Source organism: Psittacula echo (assembly GCF_963264785.1).
Source record: "Psittacula echo genome assembly, chromosome: 2".
Lineage (NCBI taxonomy): Eukaryota > Metazoa > Chordata > Aves > Psittaciformes > Psittacidae > Psittacula > Psittacula echo.
This window is the reverse complement of record NC_137737.1, coordinates 10,771,645-10,787,670: the sequence shown is the minus strand read 5'-3', so window position 1 is coordinate 10,787,670 and position 16,026 is coordinate 10,771,645. Positions and strand designations below refer to the sequence as shown.

Sequence of the window (16,026 nt, the reverse complement as noted above, 5' to 3'; positions counted from 1 at the left end):
ACAGACTCTGTAAGGTTCAAGGAAGTCACTTAGGCAACACTGCATTTCCAAGCCTGTCTGCAAACACTGGAGCTCAGCAGATGGCCCCCAGGTCACATATCCATTAAAATAAGCACCTGGATGACAGAGCACAAGGAGACCTGGAGGAAGGATGACAACAGAGCTTGAGTGGGTGAGAGCACACCACACTTACCTTTCTCAGGCAGTAAGTATATTTACTATCTATCTGGCACATACAAGCCTGCTGTAGTCTACTCAGAGTGTGTCCTGCTTCTCCCAAGCCAAAAGCCTCAGGAGCACTGGGAGGCAGGTCTAGTATTTCACAACCCCACCACACTACAATGGGAAGCAAAGCACTAGCAGCACAGTTAAAACCAAGGGCAAAGGGCTCTTTCTGTTTGGATTTTAAGATGAAATAAACATCAATTACAGCCTCTAGCAATGGTTTCATAGTGCTCATTAATCTTCTGTGGCCTCCACAATTAGCTGGTATTTATCGCTCCTATCATACTACATGGGCTAAACGCAGCTGGGCTGGGAGAGGGAGGGAAGGGCCCAAGACAAATCACTGCCTTGGTTTAGAAGCCACAGCCATCCTGAGTTACCAGGGTGAGAAACTGCGCTGACACCCCCCCCCTACGCATTCAATACCAGATGCTGCAGGACAGGCCTATTAGAAAGCCATGTACAGGAGAGAAGCACAGTTAATGCTGTCCCTGCTCTGCTGCTGGTGGCAGTGGGAGGTTCCCATGGGTGACTCAACCTCCAGTTTAAGTTCATGCCATGGGCTGCGGCTTTGCACAGGTGGGGACAAGCATCCCCATCCTGTTCTAACTGCCTAACACACTAACCAGGTGCAGGTATCAAAGGAAACCGCTTTTTCAGGCTTTCAGCAAAACCCTCCCACAATAGCAGCACAAGACAATTCACGTCCCTTTAAACTTCTCTGAAAACATACCTCTTCACCAAAACAGGCTGATCTCCATCACTTTAGCTTCTAGGAACTATGGAGAAAAATATGAACATGAACATGTTTTTCATCTCTTTAGAAGTTGCCAGCTCAGCAATGAAGCTGGGCACTGTCCTGCAGCAAACTCTGGCATAAGGTGGAGCTCTCTGGATAACCACGCTGCAGAAGGCAACAGTGCTGTTGTGAGTCATGCACAAAGGTACAGGACAGAGATTCACACAGAGACCAGCTTTTTGCTAACAACAAAAGACTTGAGTCAACACACAACACCTATAAACATGCAGAGCATGTCAGAGACCTGAAGAAGACAAATACAACAGTAGAGAGAGAGTTCAAAACTTGACTTCTCTTGTCCTATGTCTGAAGCTGTCACTTTAAACAGAACTGCAATGTGGCTTCTCCCGTTCATGCTCCAATGACTTCATGGTCCTCTGGGGCAGGGGTGGGGTGAGAAAAGGGGTTTATCCATCCGTCAGTTCAGGGTCGAGTTGATTCGGTATCAGAGGCACTGAACAGTCTCATCTCTTTTGGCATCAGTTTCCTTTCAAAACGATGTTTTAGCTGTCCTGCTCCACTTTGTTTTCCCTCCTTTGAGGTCCAAGTTCAAATGCTGGAAACCGGGAAGTCTCCGGTACTGAAATATCTGACAGGAAGTGAATAGCTCCAGCCATGCCTAAAACATAATGAGAAAGGGATTTTTGTGCATCTTTGACATTAAAATAGCAGAGATGACAGCAAAGGCAACAGCGCCTGTTCGAACACCTCCCCACCAGATCAAATAGGGCCTATAGAAAAGCAAGTTCATTTGTACTTTGCCCAGGAAACCACGTTTCACTTGAAAAGGTGAACAACAGAACCAGGCTCTCTCTGCTGGCATCTCTTCAGCTGCACAACCTCAATGCTACCGCAATTAAGAAAGTAAATCCCACTTTTGGGCTGTCCCTCAGAATTCGAGCAGCTCTTGCTCATCATTTCACTGGTTAAAAAACAAAGGCAAAACTTCATTATACTTATGATGGTAAGTATATACTTATACATATATTTATATACTTATATATATACTTATATCATACACTTATGATATACAGATTCAACTGTTCACTATTCATAAAGCGGTCGTGCAGAGCCTGAAGCACTAACAAACACCAGCATGACCTAGTAAGAAAGAGTCTTGGGGTGACAGAAAACAGAGGCACCCTAAAGCAGGGGAGCACAGAAATACACACGCAGTTTTATAACACTAAAATCCTATTTTATCAACAGCTAAGCACATACGAACAAAGGAACCTTCCTGAAATACAGCATCTGATGCAAATGAAACAAGACACGTGCACATACATGCAGAATTGGACAATGTCATGCACAATTTTAGCTCCTCCCAAAAGACCCTCAAATTAAGAAACTAAATAAGCTGTATGTCAGCATTAAAGCACAAATCATCCTATTGCCGCACTACTTCGCCATCTCAACAGATTTCAAAGCTGTTATACAAGATTTTATGCCTGCTTTTTCCCCCTTGTGCATGCAAGGGAGCGCTTATGAATGAGAATATTCTATTTCTCCCCTTAAATATTTAGACAGTAACGCAGCATATAGCAGGGATCAAGCATATAACTATTTGTATTCACACCTTGGATTGGCTTCTTTGTAAAATAATCCTATTTGGTCTGCTGTAATTTCATGTACTTGTGGTAGGTGGCACACTAGGCTCATTGTTCACAAAGCAGCAGCGCTGCTTTAAATCCTATGATTCCTTATGTTTCTCAAACATAAGTATGAGCTAAGGAGCAGAATTCCTTTAGATGGAAGTAGTAGTAGAGAGTGAGTCTATTTTTAATAGTAGAGGAACCCAAAACTGAGGTTGCCCTATTTCCCATATAATGCCATGCCATTTACAACACTATCACTTTACCTTCAAAGAGAGAATAAGGTCGGTCAGGAATACGACATCCATGTGCACCATACTCCAAACACCATTCAGCAAACTGCAGGAAACAAAAAATACATACATCAAAAGTGGGTCTGGGTTTTTTTTAGTCATTATTTTGATTTAAGACTGTCAAATGAAAGCTTGAGTATCTGCATCTTTTTAATCTCTATATAAAGGTACATTTCGGTACCAGATGTAAAACAGTGTAAGCAGAGACAACACAGGTATCACTGTCCCAGATCAGTTTGTCCCACTTCAACCATGACAAGGCTGCAATTAGGTTTTAGGAGATGTATTTCCACAGCACAAGTTTCAGTTCCATAACAAAGTCATTAGGTGGGCTGTACTTCACTTCTGCTTCCTATAAATCACCCCTGCTACACGGCAATGAAAAATGCTGCGAGAACAGATACATTCAGTTTCAAGGGCAAAACTGTTCTCACACTGTAATATCAGCTTCTTCTCTGTCCCGGTGCTTAATTTATCCATGTGCTCAGGACTTAGTGTTGTTAGTTGCATTTTGGTTTTCTTTCACTCCTCTGCACCAATTTAGAGTATTAAATCTCCAGCTGCCATTACTTAGCATTATTTATTTGCTCTCGCCAAGCCTTATGAAAACCATTCTATATACAGTTAGACAATTATGGTCATCAATATTTTGCTGCAGAAGATGGAATACCATTAAAAAGAGCTCACAGCATGTCTGATCAACACTACTGCAGTATAGCTAATGTCATATAGATGTGACTTACGAATCGCATCTGGATCAACTTAATAGCAACCATCTATCTATTCCTCCTTTATGGCTCCCCAGAGCATACAGGGGGCTACAAGTTCCCCTGGCGTTTCTGTGCTGGGAAGTAAACCATTGCTTATTCAAAATACAGTGTGAAGATCCCTGGAAAGCAAAGCACAGAGGTCTCTCCCAGCTCCCCCTGCAATTTGGGCAACCTGCTAGCAAACAAACTAGAGAGTTAACCTACTAACTTAACATCCTACTAACTACAGGGTGCCAAAGCTATAGAGTTGGAGCATATGGGGTATAAGCATCACCCCAGAGCCATCACTCTGTTTAACAGGAGGATAAAGGGCAGCATCTTCTCCCTTCTTACCCCCGCTTTGTTCTGTTTTACTGGGAGGTGGATTTTTTCTTCCCTTAGTAAGGGGGTGTGTGAATGTCTTGACGAAAACCCAGCAAAACCCCCACAAACACACTGTGGTCCAGAGTGTTAAGAACTAATGAAACATTTTTGGACCCCTGACAGGTATAAATTGTCAAACCAAGGTTTAATCCTCCATGTAATCTTATCATACACATGAGGACTGAACACATTAATGGCATGTTTCTAGACTACAATCAGTTCTTGCAACACACACATCTTACTGCATATACTGCCAGCCTGGGAACTGCAACAGAGATTTAACAAATGCACCCCAGGCTACTGAAGCACAACCATCATTTACAAGGTCGCAGCTCCAGCACAACTCACAGATCCAGTAAGCCACACTAATCTTGGTTAAACCAAGGGGAAAAAGAAAGAAGGCTCTCCTAGCAGGATGACATCTGCCATTATTTGTTACACAGACCGGGCATGCTTGCCATCAGCAGTGGTTTAATCACAACGCTGAGCAGCACAGAGCTCGGATGCTCTCTGTTGCATGCAGCCAAGGATGCCACAGCCCCTCTCACCTCTCCCAGGCAGGCTCAGCCTCCTGAGAGCCTTTCTGATAATGCTGGAGAAAAGTTGCAAGGCCAAAAGCAAGAGAGCACAGGGGTCTCTGTGGTTCACAGGGCCTTTCTGGTTCACTTGTGAGTGTTCCATGACTCTTGAGAAGTAACCAGGGGTTCCTGGACAGACTCCTTCCCCTGGGGCCCATGCTTTCAGTGTGAGCAAACACCAGGTTCCCCCAGTTACATCCCTTCAGGTACCAACGTAACTGCACGCTTGCTTCCCTGCATGCTCTGGCTCAAGAAGAAAAGACTCCAAGAATGCCAGACAAGCAAATTCCTCTCCCTGCTTCTGGATTTCCCCTGCAAGAGCCCGAAGGGCCTGACGGAATGCCAGAGATGCTAAAACGCAGAATGGCTGCAAATATGCTGCCAGACCTCACCGTACTAGGCACCTCCAGCAAACAGCCTCTGGCCACTGTGCCACATCTTCCCTCTCAAAGGCATTTCAGGTATGTAACTGAGTCTCCTCCTTTTTTGGCTTTAAAATAGATACGCCTGCTTTTCTCTAGGCTGGTATGGAAGAATGTCAGGGCATTCTTGAGCTAGAAATGCAGCACCAAGGGGAGCTGCCAATGCTGCACAGAGCCACAAAAGATGGAGGATGACAGGGAGAGCCCAACAGCTACACCAACAGCAATGCGGGCTTGGTGCTGTGGCTCACACAACAGCAGTGGGTGAGTCCCCGTGTAAGGAAGTCACGCATGTGCCATGGGAGTGCTCTAGGAAGCAGGTCTGCCTACAGGTGTCCTCATGGCGTTATGCTTGGGTAAATGTGAAACAAGCAGCAACTTTTTAAAGCTCTGCTGACGGAGGACAGGCTGACAGTGGAGATGATACTGATGGTAGATAATGGACGGATATGGATGGTAGGTAATATAGAATACTAGATGGGGCTTTGAGCAAGCTGCTCTAGTGGAAGGTGTCCCTGCCCACGGCAGGGGGATGGAACTGGATGAGCTCTAAGGTTCCTTCCAACCCAAGCCATTCTATGATTCCATGCATACAATAGCTTTACACACAGCCAAGCTCATCTAAAAGCACCTAAGAAGCAACTCATCAAATTTCCCATTGCAATACTTTTTAACCTCAGCTAAACAGCTATGTTTGCAACGCAAAACCTACCATCAGTGAATTAAGCTGAAAACAAAACCCCAACAAAACAAACCAAAGCTCAACTAAAGTCTTATGAGGAAACAGAGGCAGAGAAGGCGCTAGTATTTGTTAACTGCTAGCACAGGCAGGGCTGACAGCAGAACATGGACAATTCCATTAGAAAAATTCCGAGTGTCATTCTCTGCCATTTGTATTAATGAAAAAATCCACATGAGCAATTTAATAACTGCAACTCAGAGCTCTGAAAGCCCCACACAGGCACTAGTCTGAAAACAAGTAATTACAAAAGACTACAAACAGTATCGCTTGAGGAGCTGCGGACGACAGTGGATGTCTCAATGGAATAATTAGCGCCACGTAACATCAGTCAGTTATTATGCAGGGAGGCTGTTTTTCAGACTCAATGTCTGAGTACGTGTTTAGTTTCTTCCCCTTTACAGGACATCTGTGTGTTTCACATGCACAAACTGGGAGCAAGTGATGGGACCCTGCTGTCCCACCAGCAGCATAGCCAGCTCCAGCTCTAGCACGACAGCCTGCTCCAATCACAGTTTATTCTTGCACGGGTGTTATGATGTGAAAGGAACAGTGATTCTGCTGGGACGCTGCAGAGCTCACCTTGCAAGCTCGGTAGAGGTACTTTTTGTCCTGAGTTAGGTTATAGAGAGACAAGAAGGAGTAGCCATTGCCAGCTGTACCGTGGCAGATCCCATATCCTTTTCTCAATAAGCCTCTCTGCCAGATGACATCGCTACAATCCATAGCATCTTTCAAGTATTTATCCTCTTTAAAAGTCTGGAATAAAAACAGAGAATAAACACACAGAAATTAAAACATTAATGACAACAAAAGAAAGCTGGACCTGAGCAATGTTTTACTGTTGGTGTGGAGTTTTTCCATATAAAATTTTGTTTAAATTTTAGTAATCCATTCATCATAGACTTGCTTTCCTAAGTTGTTTCTCCTTTCTCTGCATGGAAACAGATAGAACTTCTCAAGTTTTTGCTTCTGAAATCAGGACCCCAAAGGAATAATTCAAGGTCAAGACCCTTGGTTCTACAACCTATAATCTATTTGAAGGGTGCATGGTCTTTTTTGATCCTTCCCTCCATTCCCAAGCCACAACATCATTTGATTTGAAATACAGAAATGTAATTCTTGCCTCCAAGAAATGTAACACACAATACCGGCCATCAAATCTAATCCGAAAGGGCTAGGTCCTGGTCTGCCTGAGTAATTCTTCCTGGCTACTCAGACTTGGTTATGTCTGCCTTCAATTCCATGTCAAAAATGCACAAGAATATCTTTTTGGATAGCACAGGGCTCTTTTCTCTGTCACAGCTACAAGCAGGAACACTCCAGTACCTTGATTAGTATTTGCATCAGAAATACTCAGAAGCACTAGCCAGTTGAGCAAAGGACCAATTTTACAAGTTTTACTGCATCTGAAGTGCATTTTGGACACACAGAGCCCATAAAGACAGCAGAAAACAAAAGTAAGTCAATAAACTGAACACCACCAGATTCCCATCTTTGTAAGGCTACTTTTTTGCTTCCCTTTGCCTAAGTCACTCTACAGATCAAGAACACACCAAAAACAAGTAACTGATGCACTACTGTAGACTTAGTCCTTTAGAAACAGCTTCCCTGCCAGGCTATTGAAGAAGCAATTAGCATGCAAGATTCTTAAATCCATAAGCTTGATAAAGTCCCTCTCTCTGAACAGGGTTTGCCAGCTACTTAGCTGCAGAACTTCAAATTAAGGCCTGGCAACAGCGTTTGATTTCCAGGACAAACACTGCTGTTATCACAAGTCCCTGTGCTTGGTGTGAAGGAAAGCACAGCCAGCAAAACACACCCTGATTTTCTTACCGCCTCTTCAAAAAGCGTAACATAAAACGAAAAGCATCATATCCTCATCAACTCAAATGTAAAAAGAGGCCAGAAAGGTGACTGTTAAGAAGGACAGGGCCAAGTTCTGTTTATCTCCCATAAAGTATTTTGTGCTGGGGAAAGCAACACATTTGGCCAACATGGTCTAGGGTGATGTGTCCCTACCCATGTCAGCAGGTTGGAACTAGATGATGTCAAGATCCTTTCCAACCCAAAGCATTCTTTGAGTCTATGACAAAGAAGGGAGAAGAAGAATTAAAAGAGAAAATAAACTTAACAAATAGTCTGCACTGTTAACCTCCTACCACAGCCCAAAGAAAAAGCAACTGCAACTGCTGCTCCATGCAGCAATGCTGTAAGAGATTTAAAGCTCACATTGCAGGTAGCAGTAAGAGTAATTATTCCATAAACCAAGCCCGCTTTTCATCAGCCCACCCGAGCAGGGAATCTGCCAAGGAGGGCTGTCAAAAGCAAGAATCCATTTGCATGAATTTAATTAAACGGCATACTTTCAAATGCCATGCAAGGGGTAATGGGTACAAACTGGAACACAAGAGGTTCCACTTAAACTTGAGAAGAAACTTCTTCTCAGTGAGGGTGACGGAACACTGGAACAGGCTGCCCAGGGGGGTTGTGGAGTCTCCTTCTCTGGAGACATTCAAAACCCGCCTGGACACATTCCTGTGTAACCTTATCTAGGTGTTCCTGCTCCGGCAGGGGGATTGGACTAGATGATCTTTTGAGGTCCCTTCCAATCTCTAACATACTGTGATACTGTGAAATCAGAAGTGCACAACACAAGAGAGATAGCAAACCTAGTTAAGGACGGAGAAGAGCAAACAGTAGGCTTGTGGTAGCTCAGCAGTTATATTTATGCCCTAGAAGGGGCCTGGGACCTTTGCTCTGGTGGTAAGCTCCCAAGAGCTGTATCTCATTAATGGAGTAATTTATGGAAAATATTATTTGGCAAGACACATGAACCTACACTTCTGAAAACCAACATCATTCTTGAAACTCTTGGGCTGAAGATTCAAGGAATTTAGGTCAATACCCAGGACTCAAAATTGCTTAAATACATGGCCCTTTTCCAAGAGAGCCTAAAGCCTAGTAACCACCAGCACCCCGAGAAGCACATTTACCCACTTATTTCCTCTTTACAAACATATCTATGTAAGTATTTTGAGATTTTTAAGTGCCTAGCCTGGGTTCTGGTTTGAAAGTAGATCTAGAAAGATGGAAAATGCAAGCCTAACAATCTAACAGGCCTACATACAGGTCTCTGTGAAAACAGAGGTCTATATGAACACAGAATGATTCACCTTGTAAGCTTGCATGAGCATGTGGATGACTCCAGGGGCACCATGGCACCAGTGAACCAGTCTGTCAGTCTCATTGCTCAGTGACGATGGGTAATTCCCAGATCTGAACTTCTTATGACGCACATAGTCAATGCTTGGCTTCACCAGCTCTGTCAGGGTCTCTTGGCCCACATTTGCAATTGGCTATAACATACAAAAAAGCACAAAACCCACCAAAACCATTAAGAGAAGTAGTAACAAACTGTGTATCAACACTTCATTTTATAATCTACTTTCAAGTATCCTACATATGTGCCCTTGATCCAAATACTTTGAATTGCTTCATACAGATTTAATTAATGTCTGCTTGCAATACCGTTGTGAAGAGCATTTTTACAGCTACTGGAGAGACAAAGAAACTGGGGCACCAAGTTGTTACCTGTCTTACTGGAGGTGACACAGAAAGACTATGTCAGACTTGAGAACAGAATGTGGATTTCAAGACTCCCAGGCCTCTCTTTATAGCTTAGAATACAGAGAACACTGACAGGAGAAAGATGGTTTATAGCTATGTTGCTCATAATACACACTTAAAATACAAAGGGTTACACATTTTGTTTTAGAAAGAACACAGACAAACCTGCCCTGTTTCCCAGTAAATGAAGAAGAGTGTAAGTAAGTAGTGGCATACCTGGCAAAGGCTTATGAAAGTTAAGTTTTCCATCGTAAACAAAACTCCCTGAAGCTATGGGCTATAAATCTGCATTTCCAATCTCAGAAGCAACAGCTATTGGTAGCTAAACACCTTTGTACTGCAAACTCATCCTTAGATTGCTATTCTGAATTTTCTTTCTCATTTCCTATATTTTGTTTACAACCTTGCCAGAAAGAAAATATATCCATCAACCTGCATGCTCCTTATAGATAAATGTTTAGAAACCCAGTATCTGTCGGGTCTGCAGTTGGCAGTCTACAGCCAAATGCAGGAAGACTTTCAATAGCTGCATTTTCAGTAACCTGAAAAAAACAAAAGCCTCTATTTCAGGAAAGCTTTGCCAGGTTCCTCAAACAAAGTCAACCTCTGCATTTTGTGAGTGGAACAGAAACCTTCAAGCTGTTAATCAGAAATACACCCAAGTACACATCAGTCTGTCATGAGGAACACCCTAGAGCTCATCAGCCCTCACTCCCTGACCTGTGGGGTTGGAAGGCTTTGAGGGAAGCTTTGTCTGGGGCTCTGATTTCATGCTGCACCCTGCAGCAGAAGGCAAATGGGATGGTACCAGCAATAAATACCTTAAGTCTTGAGCTGTGCAAGGCAAGCCCAGCCCAGCACATCAGTCCTTGGGAGGTAAATCCAAGAAGAGCAGAGCTCTTTACAAACCTCTGCACCTTGTGCTTCTGAGAAGATCTGAGTATAAGTGAGTTCTTTGCCCAAGCTGCTGAGGTTCCCAGCACCTACTTCCAACCTACAAAAGTAACCTACGGGCATGTGTCCTGACTCTTTGGCAAAGAGAGTGACGTGCAGTCATTTTTCCCTCAGAGTTAGTGAAAGGGGCTAGGATTCCAGATTCCCTAGCTAGCACTTCAGAATCCCCCCCTCTACCTCCTGGACAAGTTATTTAACACTGCTGAGGTCCTATTCCTCCAGTGGCTTTCTGGAAATAAATCCAGCAATACATGTTTCCTCCTAAAGGTGTTGTACAGAAATTATGATCTCAGGTGCAATGCTGGATTCTTTTGTTATCAAACAAGCACTCAACAAACTATCTCCTGAATTCTTCGTTGAAAATACAGAAGAATCCTTCTCATTTGGCGTGGGAGGGATGGGGAAAGGATGAACTCCGATACGCCATCTTCTTCTGAGGTGGATGACTCAACTCTGCATGACTCACAATATTTAATGTACAGTGAAAAGACTGTAATCTAATGCTGCATAAACAATGGCTTTGTGGCAATTCTTAAAAGCAGCAATTATATGTAAAGTTATGATTTTAACATGTAGACTAGCTTCTGCTTAAACCAAGAAGCACTGTGCAATTACTTCTGCTATCAGCCTTGAATAGTAAATGAAGAGTGAGAGGCTTCCTTAAAGGACCAGACGTTTCTCGGAAAATCCATCAGAGCTCAGGAAGGAAAAATGGAAGTCGGGAAGCTATAAGGAAGAAATTCTTTACTGTGAGGGTGGTGAGGCACTAGAACAGATTGCCCAGGGAAGTGGTAAATGACCCAACACTGACAGTGTTCAAGGCCAGGTTGGACAGAGTCTTGGGTGATATGGTCTAGTGTGAGGTGTCCCTGCCCATGGCAGGGGGTTGAAACTGTATGATCTTAAGGTCCTTTCCAACCCTAACTATTCTATGACCCTACGAAGACAAGGGAGCCGGAAGGAGGTAGACATGCTTGCTGAAGAAAGCAGGAAGTGAAAGGCCCAGTAAATCAAAGCAGCCCAAGACCCCTGTGAGTTGGTCACTGCAGAAAATGGCTGTAGTAAGGTTAAGACATCCCCCAAGGAGCAGAGGAGTAGCCACTTCCATAGCAAAGTCAGTCGCTTTAGCCTGAGCTGCTGGTGGAATCGGTGTGAGTTAATCTGAAACAGCTGGGGAGAAATCACAGCATCTTTTGCAACTGAGGGAACAACGGCATCACCAAATATCAGCTCAGTCACTTCTGCAGTGAACATCTGTATGCAGGTTCAGGCTGCAAGAATGTACAGTCCTTCCACTTGCCTGAAGGAAAGTCATTCTGCAGGAGCTGCTAAGAAAATCCACATTTACAGAAATGCAGAGACTGGTAGCACCTTTATAAAACAGAAACGATACAAATTTTGCAGCTCTATGGTCATCTTCTGTAATGAATCTTAAGGTTCTTCTTTGACTCCACAACAGAAGTAAGATACAAAGGGATGAAACACATCATTTTGGAAAACATCGCAATCCTAGGGGAGGATCTCAGGGCAGGAGGGAATGGATTTAAGTGTGGGAAAGAGGAGGTATACAGAAAAGAGGAACACACTGAGGTATACAGAAGAGAGTGTTCCTCTCTTCTACATACCTCCTGTCTCACTCAGGACAACAGAAAGAGGAGATCAGGGGCGCAGATGCACTAAGGAACAGCAGATTATGGGGGGAGAAATAGGGGGGGATAAGAAGAACATCTACAGAATAAAAGTATACTGAAGACTAATGTGTGATTAAAGGTAGTCTTCCGAAAGATTCAGGACAGTGAAAATAAAACAAAGTCACCAGAGAAGAGAGAAAGGAAGCAGAGGACAGGAGGCACCAGCAGTGCACTCATTTAAAAATATCAAAAAATTGAAGAGTGATGGATGGTAAGTGAATATTTAACTGGTCTAACTGCAGGCACCAGAATAAAGTATGAGGATAAGGGAAGGTGCCTCACTGTCTCTGTAGGAAACTTCAGTTCCTGGAATGCCAGTGCTCTGGACCATAACTCAAGAGTTAATTCACTCTCATGTTAGTCACAGTTTTCTTTTGCTACCAGGACCTGAGCTAGCATCTTTGCACAGAGGCTAACTCCAAATCGTGAGACCCTGACCCAGCACAACACTGCACATGCACGAAAGCTGGAGATAAGATCCTCTGACGCAAAACCAGGAATCCCTGTATTTCACCACAGCCTACAGAAGATGCTCTTACCTGCATGAGCATGTAATAGATCCCAGCCACTCCATGGGCTGCTCCAACATATTGCTTCCTGTGCCACTGGTACAACAGAGGACAACGGTCTGTCTTCCGCTCCTCCTTCGAGAAGTTTTTCCCCGATTCAATAATAGCATCTATTACCTAGGAAAGAGAACGTATCCCTTCTGTCTCACTTGCTTTAATTCAGAAGGCTTTGCTTTGTCAAAACTAAAACCACAGTAAAAATAACCCACAATAAACAGTGACAGAACAATAATATTCAATTCACTTGGACTCAGGTGTTGAGGCAGAAATGGAGTTTTCCTAAATGACGGAAACACCTTTCTAAGTGTAGAAAATTAACAGATTAATATTTCTAATCACTTTTTTTCCAGGCCTGCCTTCTCTGGTTCTGGTATCTGCAGAACAGTAGCGCATCTTCCCCTCACTTAATTCATCCTTCTCTTCACTGAAACACTTCCACACTCTGACTGAAGGTGTTTTGCAACTATTTCCCATCCTCAAATGCTCCAAAACTTAGCTTAGATTTCCATGGCTGGCCATGGACTCACCTGCAACGGCCTGTCTCAGTCCTAGGAGGGCAGCAGGGAAAGGGGGAAAATATTAGAGGGATGGATGAGACTGAGTTCCCAGTTCTAGGTTCCTGTCCTCTCCAGCATCCCTCTCTTAATCCCTTGAATTATGCAAAAAGTGATTACAGATGCTGTGGCAGTGGAAAAGAGAGGAAAGTATCTTACCTCTTTGATAACAGACTGTGGGACAGTGTCTGGACCGATTTCCGTATTCAGGTACAGCAAGGCATACAGGTAACCTGCTCTGCCATAAAGCAGCTCATCTGGAAGTTCAGCATCTGTGCTTATGACTGTTCTGTGTAGCTGCAACAACCTGCATCAGACAAGAAGGTGGGGAGAGAGAGCCTCTTCTCTAGAGACCATAGTGGACTATGTGTTGTACAAGCCATCAACCAAAACAGAAGCAGAATGAGTATGAAGCCCCATCACTTCCCTTCAGTCATCCCCAATTCTGCTGTCTCAGGTTTATTCACAGGAGCATTCCTAACAGACAGGCAACTCTGAGCCAGGACCAGGTGAGCATTAGTGCAATTACCAGGTTTTTGTGCAACAGAAACACATGTCAGCATGCAGGGCAGGAGCTGGAGGAGGCTGGAATGCTACTTCAACAAACAGGGAAAGCTCCTGGAACCTCTGGGAATTTCACCCAAATGAGGACCCTTAACTGTAGGTGTGTAAGAGGGAACAACCAAAAACCCCCAGTACCAGCCTTCAGCATGCCCCCTCCATAGACAACATGTGGTGTCAAGCATTTAAGAAGCTCAGTTTTGAAAAGGGCACTGCTATTGTGCACAAGTGTTTGGCAATGGAAAAAGAACAAACCTTGGGCTGGCCCAATGCAACTCTCATTTTCTTCAAAGAGACTCCCTGCTATTACTCTACCAGTTTGCATTGGCATTGGGGTAGAGCAGAGATCTGTTCTCCTCCCCAGCCCCTCTCTGTCTCTTCCTATCTTTTGTGATTAAACTGGCTATTAGATGAAACCATGGAGATGATCACATCTTAAGCTGGGGGAGGGGGCAAGACCATCTCAATTAAGACCAAATTCAATTCCCAGATTCCCCAGCCACTATTATTCATCAGAAATGTTAACATTAATATCATGCCAAAGCAAAAACACTGACCCCAATGGCTTGTTCATGCTGTCACTGCTTAATACTAGGGCAAAGCCACTCACAAAATAAAGATTCTTATATCATCATTCCTTTCTTGGAACTATGCTTTGGACTTAGAATTATTTTCTTTTAAACTGTCTACTGTTAAGTTTTATTATTCAAATCATACAACTGGACAGCTACAAGGTACAATGCTAGAAGCACACAGATTACATTTTGACATCTATAATGTACCACTCATCTGGTGTCATGAATATATCTGTAAACCAAAAAAGGAAGAAAAGAACAAATAATCAAACTAATCTCCTTTCCAGTCCTCCTAGAAATTATTTTCCAAGGAGAGGCAAGACTAAAAGACTTACTGCTAATCTCATTTTGCTATATTCATGCTTCATGCCTCACAGCAACACTGCTTTCCTAGCTGCATCCCAAATGACATGCCCAAGTTTACTGCCAGTTCTAAAAGCAAAAAAAACCCCCACCTAAACCTACCACCCATTGCAAACCCGAGATACTCATCCAGGAACAGCAGCAGAGATTAATCACCCTAGGATTCCAGATTAGAAAGAGACCAATTATATTTCCAAACATAAACCAGAGCAGAGATGAGGACATAAGGCTAGTCCCACATTCTGGCAGGCTGAGGTATGCTGCTGGACAGCTAACAGGTGGATTGCTGGTGCTGAATGCAAACACCACAGGGCTCCAGTGCTTCCAACCCTCACCAGGACAGCAATCAGCTCTAAGTCAGCAAAGGGACAGTCAGCTCTCCAAAGAAGCTCCACATCTAAATGGGATTTCTAAAGATGTTTGTTACATTTAGATTACTTTGAAAAGAGGCTGGGATTTTTTCAGGCTACCCTCCATAATGCTCTTACCTAACTAAAGCCCTCGTCTTTGACGGTTCAGCAAATACCTCCTCTTGGTTTTATTAAACCTTTGTTACGTATCAATCCGATGTACCGTGCTCTTGTCTGGATGTTTCCAGATCCCTGCAGCTAAGTGTTTTGATAATGAATCTACAATTAAGACCCACTCTTCACAGAAAGCATCACATACTGCACAAACACTACATATTGTCGATGACAAGCGTGCGGCTTTTGTTAAATGTCACTTCAATGTGACAAAATCAAAATGTGCAGGCACTACAGATATGCCCAGGACATCCTGTCCTTACAGCGATAAGAGGACTCAAGATAACCCACTAAATACTAACCAAGTGTAAGTCAGCTTTAATAAAGATAAAGCCTGTTTTGTATTCTTCTACTGAAAATGCATCAGGGGAGATGTCTCCATTTCTAATCTCGTCCTCCAAAACTGCCCATTTGCTAATGCTACTGAACCAAAACTCTCTGCAAGTGAAGGGCACGGCTTTTTCTGACATCAACCACTTACTTGGCAACACATTCTTTAGACTCACTGTCGATTTTCAGCTTGTGATAAACCACTGCACCCACTGCCAATGGTCCAGCATCACCACAGAGGAAAGTAACTCTTCTGCCATTCAGATTGCGAAGGATTCTCTTCACGTAATCAAGAGACCGCTGCAAATGGCTCTGGTTTTTTGTCACGCGGTACAGTTGAAGATATAAGAGGGCAATACCTGGAACAACCACGTGAAAGGGAAAAGTTTTATTTACTTCTCCTTTTAAGTATACCATATTCCCCTCTTTAGTGCCTCTGAAACAATAACTTGAATGCAAACAGGTATTTGGGCAACTAAAACATGTCAGTCAAG

At 43.5% G+C, this 16,026-nt stretch overlaps 1 protein-coding gene across 1 annotated transcript in view; it reads right to left on the bottom strand.

Moving 5' to 3' along the window:
• Positions 1-1,434: 1,434 nt before the first annotated feature.
• The window catches only part of LANCL2 (LanC like glutathione S-transferase 2), a gene marked incomplete at its 5' end in the record, with an annotated part of 28,637 nt that continues 14,045 nt past the window's right edge, over positions 1,435-16,026 (bottom strand). Inside the window, 7 exons of the mRNA XM_080611810.1 lie at positions 1,435-1,643; positions 2,883-2,955; positions 6,364-6,540; positions 8,958-9,140; positions 12,596-12,742; positions 13,339-13,486; positions 15,684-15,891. Of these exons, the coding sequence (XP_080467936.1) occupies positions 1,528-1,643; positions 2,883-2,955; positions 6,364-6,540; positions 8,958-9,140; positions 12,596-12,742; positions 13,339-13,486; positions 15,684-15,891 (1,052 nt within the window). The 3' untranslated portion in view covers positions 1,435-1,527. The remainder of the gene's footprint in view (positions 1,644-2,882; positions 2,956-6,363; positions 6,541-8,957; positions 9,141-12,595; positions 12,743-13,338; positions 13,487-15,683; positions 15,892-16,026) is intronic.